This window comes from Castor canadensis, chromosome 18, assembly GCF_047511655.1.
Source record: "Castor canadensis chromosome 18, mCasCan1.hap1v2, whole genome shotgun sequence".
NCBI lineage: Eukaryota > Metazoa > Chordata > Mammalia > Rodentia > Castoridae > Castor > Castor canadensis.
In genome coordinates this window covers 38551792-38560346 of record NC_133403.1, presented here as the reverse complement: position 1 = coordinate 38560346, position 8555 = coordinate 38551792, and the positions used below count along the sequence as shown (strand labels likewise).

Below are 8555 nucleotides of genomic sequence, written 5' to 3'. Positions count from 1 at the left end.
CCCCATATCACTTCTTAGATTCCAACCGTTTTTTTTTTTTTTTTTGGTGTGACTGAGGTTTGAACTTAATGCTTCACAGTTGCAAAGCAGGCATTCTACTGCTTGAGCCACGCTTCCAGTCTATTTTGCTCAGGTTATTTTGGAGATAGGGGTCTCTTGAACTATTTGCCTAGTCTGGCCTTAAACCACGATTTTCCCGATCTCAGCCTCCCAAGTAGTCAAGACTACAATTGGGAGCCACCTCTGAGAGGTGTCCCTTGACCATGGACATCGGGTTATTCTTTCATGATCCTGCTGGCTTTTTCTTCCCAGCATCACGCTCTGTCTTTTTCCTGGAAGATGTAGGAGCAGATGCCGTGCCTGTTCCTACTGTTCTCCAGTGTCCAGTAGACCTGGCACACAGTGGTCCTAAGTGAGAAACTGAGTGGATGAATGGAGAACCACAAGAGTGATGGGCTAAAGGTCCCGTAAGATCCTGTGTTGGGCCCTGGATGTAAGGAGTACAAACCTGGTTCCAATTCTGCTTTGACCACTTCTCAGCCTGAGGGCAAGTGAGTTCAGCCCTCTGCGCCCGAGTTACCAAATCTGCATTCGGGGAGTAGGAACATGTCTACCTCACGGCACCTTACAAAGATGAAGGGGGTAACGGAGGAAAGGAGCTTCCAGGAAGGGCAACGCTCCGTAAGGAGCTACTATAGCTAGTAAACACAATCCCGTTTCCTTTCGGCAGGCCCCAGTTCCCTCTTCTCTGTCACCTGCTGAATTCCAGGGTACCTTTCCACAGGGTGTTTCCGCGACTGGAAGTCTCCCTCTCAGCTTGCAGATAAAGGGCGACACCCTAACGCACGCGCACCACTCGCGTCCGGCGGCGACCTCCGCTGGCTCCGCCCAGTCGGGCCTGACGTCATTAGCGGGGCGCCAGCGCCGCGGAAGGCCCAAGGGCCTGTTCTGCGTGCGGCGCGCCTCGGGGAGACCCAGGCGGGCGCCTGCATATCAGCCGCGCGGCTACGGGGCGGCTCGGAAACCCCAGCGGACCGTGGCGAGGGGCGCGTGGAGCCGTGGGGTCGCGGAGCTGGGCGGCAGCAGGGACGGCTCCGAGCATCACCGGGGTGGGCGAGCGGGCGGCCGGCGGGGCTGCCCGGCGCGGGTGTCCCGGCGATGAGTGGCGCTGAAGCGGCGGCGGCGGCGGCGGGAGCAGCTGCGGTAGCGGGCTCGGTTTCGGCTTCGCAGCGGTGCCGGCGGCGGAGGCGGAGGCGCAGGCTCCTTCTAAGGACCTGGCGAGCCCAGGCCTAAGCGACGGCCCCGTGAGGCCCTTGCACGGCGCCCCGGGCCGGGGCCCTCCCAGCTTCGCCCTGCCCCGGGAGCCTGCCTCCCTGGCCGGGGATGAGGCCGGGAGGAGGCTGCTGCGCGGGGCCCAGGACAAAGGCTTGTCCCCAGGGGCCGCCGCCGCCAGCCTAGCGCTGCCCGCCGAAGCCGAGGCGGCGCCGGGGCCCTTGTCTCCGCCGGTCCCCAGAAGCGGCTGCTGCCCGTCCCCCCGAGGCTCAGGGGCCCGAGCTTCGAGCCCTCTGCTCCCTCGGCTGCTAGGGGACCGGGCAGCTGCGCAGACTCCGCCGCTCTGGGCTGGGGGTGCCCAGCGGAGCATGTCGGAGGAAAGCGACATGGAGAAAGCCATCAAGGTAAGGGGGAGATGCCACCTCCTCCCCCGCTTTGTCCTGCGACATTCCTCTCCGGCGCACTGTCAGAAAACCAAGAGAATTTGGGGTTTGAGGTCCCCGGATTCCTTGACGGCGTTTGACAGCCCCAGGCGAAGGGTTTGTGTGTCTGGAGAGTGGGATGTCTGACTCCTCCACCCTCCCTGGTTAAGCTGGGTGGCGTGGAGGGACTCGGTGTGAGTGAGACCAAGGGGGCCACTACTGCTCCTCGTTTCCGTCGCTCTTGGACAGGGACTGTCACCTGCCCCTCCCGATGTGTTCTAAATCAGCCTCCTCTAAGTCTGCAGTTCCAGAAGTACCTGCCCTTCGGGGAAGAAAGAGATCGTTCTGACTTTCTCTGCTTTCTCTTCTCCCTTTTCTCTTCCCTCTCCTCCTAGGGAATCATTATTTAGGAAGAGTCAACAGTGTCTTAGGGCTTACTGCTCTGTTACCCAAAAGCAAAGCAAATTGTGTTTTCGAATGACCCAAATAAAATGACAAATTTTCTAAAACCTGTTTTCCACTTTCTTCTTTTTCTTCTTTTTTCTTTTTCTTTTTTTTTTTTTTTTTTTTTGGGAGGTACTTGGGATTTGAATTCAGGGCCTTGCATTTGCCAGGCAGGCGCTCTACCACTTAAACCACACCTCCAGCCTCCGTTGTTTTTTGTTTTTTTCTTTTAACAAGCAAATTTTATGAGTCAAGTTATGTGCCTTGTCAGTTGTAGTTAGGATATTAGTTAAACTGAACACTGTAGCTTAATGTTTGATGAATTATTTACTCATTTTACACTGTTCTGTCAACCAGTGCACTTAAGAACTTAATTTTCACTTGCGGGATCAGCATTTATTGGCAGCTGGGGGTAATTTTTCTCTGTAAGATACTTCACTGTACAGTCACCTTTACTTTTAAGAATTTACACTTCTAACAATTTTTGAGATGAGATGGAATATATACATTATCAAAATCATCAATCATTCCTAAGAAATTTAACCTTTTCTCTTTTTTTTTTTTTTTGTGCCTTTTGTGGTGTTGGGGATTGAACTCAGGGCTTTGCACATGATGGGTAAGTGTACTACCGTTGTGCTACCTGACCCCAGTCCTTAGTTTTTTGAGACTGGGTCTGGCCTTGAACTTTTAATCCTCCTGCTGGGATTATAGGTAAGTACCACCATGCTGGTGACATAAAACATACACATTGGACTGTATATGTAGCTTAGTGGTAGAGCGCCTGCCTACCATGTTCAGGGCCCTGGGTTCCATCCCTAGCACTGCAAAACAAAACACATTAAGGAAGATCAAAATTTAAATAATAAAAATAAAGGTTCTAAAAGACTGCTTTGACATGTCCATGTTTTTCTCCCTGGTTCAGATTTTATTGATGCAGAATCATGGTTTGCTGCCTAAAGTTAAATGATTAGGTTGTGGCAGATTTTTGAGTTGTGGCAAGTGCTGTCTTGGGCATAAGTGTCTAGTCTCATGGAGCTGATGGTGGACTTAGGTAATAAACATAGCCAGGTGATTATAATAAGACATACATGCCTGGAGCTGGGCACTGGTGGCTCATGCCTGTAACCCTAGCTGCTCAGGAGGCAGAGATCAGGAGGATCGTGGTTGGAAGCCAGCCCTGGGCAAATAGATGGTGAGACCCTATCCCGAAAATACCCAACCAAAAAAGGGCTGGTGGAGTGGCTCAAGAGGTAGGCCCTGAGTTCAAATCCCAGTATCACCAAAAAGTGAAAAGAAATTACAGGGCTGGAGGCATGGCTCAAACAGTAGAGTGCCTGCCTAGCAAGTGCAAGGCCCTGAAGTCGCCCCTTAGCATCACCAAAAAAAAAAAAAGAGAAAAGTAAGCATTTTAGTAGGGCAGTCAGGGAAGGTGTCTCTGAGGGGGTGACACTTGTTTAGGGCTCTAAAGGAAATAAGAGAGGAAGCCACCAGCTGTCTCAAGGAAGAATATTAGAGACCTTGGGAACAGAAAAAGAGGGTCATAGTTCTTGTGTTAGTATACAGAGCGGGAGGCAATGTTAGTGGTTGTTAGTTTCCCTAGATAGACTCATGGGTTTAAATCCCAGCTTTGCCACTTACGAGTTTTGTGTCCTTGTGTAAGTCACTTCATTTCTCTGTCCCTTAGTTTCCTATCTACAGAAAGAAAATAAGGTGTTCCTGAGCTCATAGGAATTTTTTCAAGGATTAGCTGGGCAAATGTACCAAAATGTATTTACAATAACAGCTAGTGGCTCAATGACTATTAGCTTGTAGCAGCTTAAGTATGATTTAGGAAGAGTTGTAGTTCTCTTCATTTGTTGACATTGTCCAACTTAATTTTCTGAAGTTTCAAAACCACTGCTGCATTAAAAGTACTTGTCACATCACTGGTGACTCTTTCTATTAATTTGGGCTTGTCTAACCAACACAATTTGGTGGAGTTGAAAATACATGATCTGGCAACCAGTGCTGAGTAGGAAGTTCTCCTTTGGAAGCAAGCCAACATTGCATGAAATAAATATCTTGTGGTCTATTGCACCGTGTTACGTTTATTGTGTTAATCAAGTGGGAAGCACTGAGACCTGCAGAGTTGTTTTCCTGGACTTTAGCCATAGCACTTGAACTTTTCTGTTGCCTTACTCCCTGAGAACAGATTGATTGGACTTTTAAGCTCTCATCCTATTCAGTTTAAAAATACTAGGACAGTACCGAATGGCTATAGCTGAGGTTCTGCGTCCCATCTCTGTCTCTGCTCCCACTGTCCATTACTTAAAACTGCTGCCACGGAACTTAGATCCACCTCCAGAATGAGCATCTTGGGATCAGGGGATCTTACATGTGGACACTGTAACGTAGAATAAGCATCACTATGTGATGGAACTTAGTAAAAAACTCATTTGCTTAGTTTAATTCTTTTTTTTTTTTTTTTTGAGGGGCAGGAATGGGATTTGAGTTTGGGGCTCTGTGCTTGCAAAGCAGGCACTTACAAAGATGGAGATGCGGTCTTGCGAACTGTTTGCCAACACTGACCTCAAACCTTGATCTTCCCAATCTCAGTCTCCCAAGTAGCGAGGATTACAGGTGTGAGCAACTGGCACCTGGCCTAAAAATATTTTTAAAAACTAACTTTAGCCTGGCACCAGTGACTCACACCTGTAATCCTAGCTACTCAGATGGCAGAGATCAGGAGGATTATGGTTCAAAGCTAGCCTAGGCAAATAGTCTTTGAGACTCTGTCTCTAAAATACCCAACTAAAAAGGCTGATGGAGTGACAAGTGATAGAGCACCTGCCTACCAAGCCTGAAAGGCCTTGAGTTCAAATGCCAGTACTGCAAAAAAAACCTGCCCAAACCTATAATTTGTATACCATAAGATTCCATATAACTCACTAGTTTTGGAGGAAATTTTAAGAGTTACTCAGCCATTATCGCAATACAGTTTGGAACATCGCACCTGTCCAAGAAAGTTCCTTTTGCTTGGTTTTAGTGGATCCTGCTCTCATTCCTCACCTCAGACAACCACTGATAAGCTTTGCATCACTACAGTATTCCTTATTTAGAAAGTTGAAATTCATGAAATTGTATAATATACTGTCTTATTTTTTGACTTCTTTTTCTTAGCATAATACTTTTGAGGTTCAACTATGTCAGTACATACTTTAGTATTTCATTCCTTCCTATTTCATAGGGTTTTTTTTTTTTTTGAACCCAGGCCTCACACTACCCCTTGGGCCACTCCACCAGTCCTTTTGTGTGTATGTGTGTCTGTGTATCTGTGTGTTGGATTTTTTTCAAGATAGGGTCTCTCGAACTATTTGGCCAGACTGCCTTTGAATGGCAGTCCTCCTGATCTCTTGTCTCCTGAGTAGATAGGGTTATAGGTGTGAGCCACCTGCACCTGGCATCTTATTTATTTATTTATTTATTTTGCAGTACTGAGGTTTGAATTCAGAGGCTCACACTTGCTAGGCAGGCACTCTACCAGTTGAGCCATGCCACCAGCCCTTTTTTGTGTGACAGGCGTGAGCCACCAGCACCCAGCCTTATATTTAAAGTTTTTAACAGTGGAGTTTTTAGCATTATATTATACAAAATAATGGGTTTCATTATAACTGTTTCTTACATATGTATAATGTACTTTGAGCTTACTTACTCCCTCCTCCCAATTACCTTCTCTTATCCCCCTTCTCTCCTGCTGGTCTCCTGTAATTAAATTATTAAGAAACTGCCAAAGTTTCTTCCAAAGTGGCTGTGCCATTATATATTTCCACCAGTAGTGTTTAAGAGTTCTAGTTCTACCATCATAACAAACATTTGGCATTGCCAATTTTCTATTTTAACAATTATGGGTGTGTAGTGGTATCTTATTGTGTTTTTTTTTTAATTTTTTTTTTATTCATATGTGCATACAAGGCTTGGGTCATTTCTCCCTCTTATTGTGGTTTTAATCTGCTTTTATGAAAAGACTAATGCTTCTGGCATCTTTTTTTTTATATGCTTTTTGTATATCTTTTCTGGTGTAATACCTATTCAACTTTTGCATTTTAAAGTCAAGTCCTTTTATTGAGTTGGAAGAATTCTTTATATATTCTGAGTATAGTAGAGTATACTCTATGTTAAGCATCTTTTTTTATGTGCTGTCATTCTTGAACTTTCTTGAATATGGTGAACCATATTCAGATCTTTGCCCATTTTAAAATTGGTTTGTGGGCTGGTGGAGTGGTTCAGGTGATAGAGCACCTACCAAGCAAGTGCAAAGTCCTGTGTTCAAAAAAATTAAAGGATCCAACATTGTGTTGTTTACCTTAGTGAGATTTAAATGTGCTTTATAAACTGAATCAGAGTCATTTATCAGATAGTTGATTGGCAGATACTGTCTCCTAGTGTCTGGCTTATGTTTATCACTTTTTAGTGTTTTTTGTTTTTGTTTTTTTCAAGACAGGATTTCTATGTAGCCAAGGCTGGCCTGAAACTCATGATCCTCCTGCCTCAGCCTCTGAGTACTAGGATTACAGGCAGGTACCATCATGCTTGGCTCTGTCTTGTTCTTTATGATGCTATCAAAATGGATTTTTAAAAATTTATTATTTATATATATATCTATATCTATCTATCTATCTATCTATCTATCTATATGTTACTATTTTTGACATACTGGGACTTGAACTCAGGCCTACACGCATGCGAGGCAGGGACTCTTACTGCTTGAGCCATGCCTCCAGCCCTTTTTGCTCTAGTTCTGTTTGGAGCTAAGCTTTCCCTTTTTGCCCAGGCTGACCTGGACCAGAGCCTCCTATCTTAAGGTTCCTGCCATCGTTGGGGTGATAGGTGTGCACCACCATGCCCAGTTTTTTCCCTTCTAGTGCCTGTCCTGGAACCTTGATCCTCCTGATCTCAGCCTCCCAAGTAGCTAATGAGAGGTGTGAGCCACTGGTACCTGACTCTTGTTTTTTAAATATTTAAAAATTTCATTTTTGGATTGTTTGTTGCTAGTGTATAGAAATAGTTGATTTCTGCACATCGGTTTTTTATTTTGCATCCTACTAACATTTGCTTATTAATTCTAGGAGTTTTTTCTTCTTGTAGGTTCCTTAGGATTTGTTGCGTATAAGAATCATGGCTTCATCAAATGCAGATTTCCTCTTCCCTTTACAAGTAGATGTTGTTTATTGAATTGAGGATGGGTCCTTCTACTCTTCGCTTGCTGAGTTTTTATGAGGAGTGTGTGTTGAGATTTTGGTGATGCTTTTTCTTCATCTGCTGAGTTCACTGAGGATTTGTTCTTTGCTCAGTATGCATATAGCATCATTGATTTTTCAGATATTCAGCCAGTCTTGCATTCCTGCTATAAACCCTGCCTACACCCATTTATTTGTGCCTTTTTTGGGGGGAGTGAGATTGGATTGGATTTTCTAGAGTTCACTGATGTTTCTGCCACCTGGAGTCTGTAAGGCTCTACAGTGAATTTGTTTGTGTGTCAGTTACTGTGCTTTTCATTTCCATGTGGCTCCTTTTCATGGTTTCTGTTACTCTGTTGAAATTCCTTGTATTTGCTGGTGACGGTGGCACACGCTTGAGCCCAGGAGTTCAAGGTTAGCCTGGGCGACATACTGAGATGCCATCTCAAAAACAAAACAGCCATTATTTTGACTCGGTGTCATCATAGTTTCCTTTTATTCTTTGAACGTGTGTGTGTGTGTGTGTGTGTGTGTGACTGCGGTTTGAACTCAGGACCATAAGCCTGCTAGGCAGGTGCTCTACCACTTGAGACTCCAGTCCTAAAATAGTTACTTTCAAGTCTTTGCTAAGCATAGCATCTGCATCCAACCAGAGACCATTGCTATTGTCTTTTCTTCTTCCTAACCACATGTCTAGTAAGTTTTGGTTGAAAAATTGGACATTTAGTAATATATTATAACAACTCTAGATTCTTATCTCCTCCCATAGCTTGTCATAGTTAGTAAATGTGTACAATTAAACTGAAATCTGTTTTCCTTGTGGTATGCTGGTGTTTGCTCATGTTTTAGTTATTTTTTTTTCCCTCAGCCTTTTGATGGGTTGCCCCTGTGTCTGCTTATCGTAGTTGTCAGCCCATATTTGAGCAGAGATTTTCAAATAATTTGAATTCCTGAAGCTTTTACCCCTCCTGATAAACTTGTATATGGTGTTGGAGAAACTCTTCAAAATCACAACTGATTCCAGGGTCTCTTTTGTCTTTAGAATTTCCCCTGGCTCTCTATTTCTCTTTTTTTGGGGGTGGTACTGAGATTTGAACTCAGGGCTTCACACTTGCAGGGCAGGGGTTCTTACTGCTTGAGCGATGCTTACAGCCCTTTTTGGTCTGGTTGCTTTGGGGTAGCATGTTGCTTTTTTTACCCA

At 45.0% G+C, this 8555-nt stretch overlaps 1 protein-coding gene across 6 annotated transcripts in view; it reads left to right on the top strand.

Annotated features, from left to right (window-relative positions):
- The first annotated feature begins 1339 nt into the window (after positions 1-1339).
- The window catches only part of Mapkapk5 (MAPK activated protein kinase 5), a 43968-nt gene continuing 36752 nt past the window's right edge, over positions 1340-8555 (top strand). For 2 of the 6 annotated variants that reach the window (XM_074061191.1, XM_074061190.1), the window contains exon 1: positions 1375-1676. In XM_074061191.1, coding sequence (XP_073917292.1) covers positions 1641-1676 — 36 coding nt within the window. In that variant the 5' untranslated portion in view covers positions 1375-1640. Of the gene's footprint in view, positions 1677-8555 lie in introns of all 6 variants that reach the window. The other 4 variants (XM_074061192.1, XM_074061193.1, XM_020177908.2 and 1 more) reach the window with 4 other exon arrangements.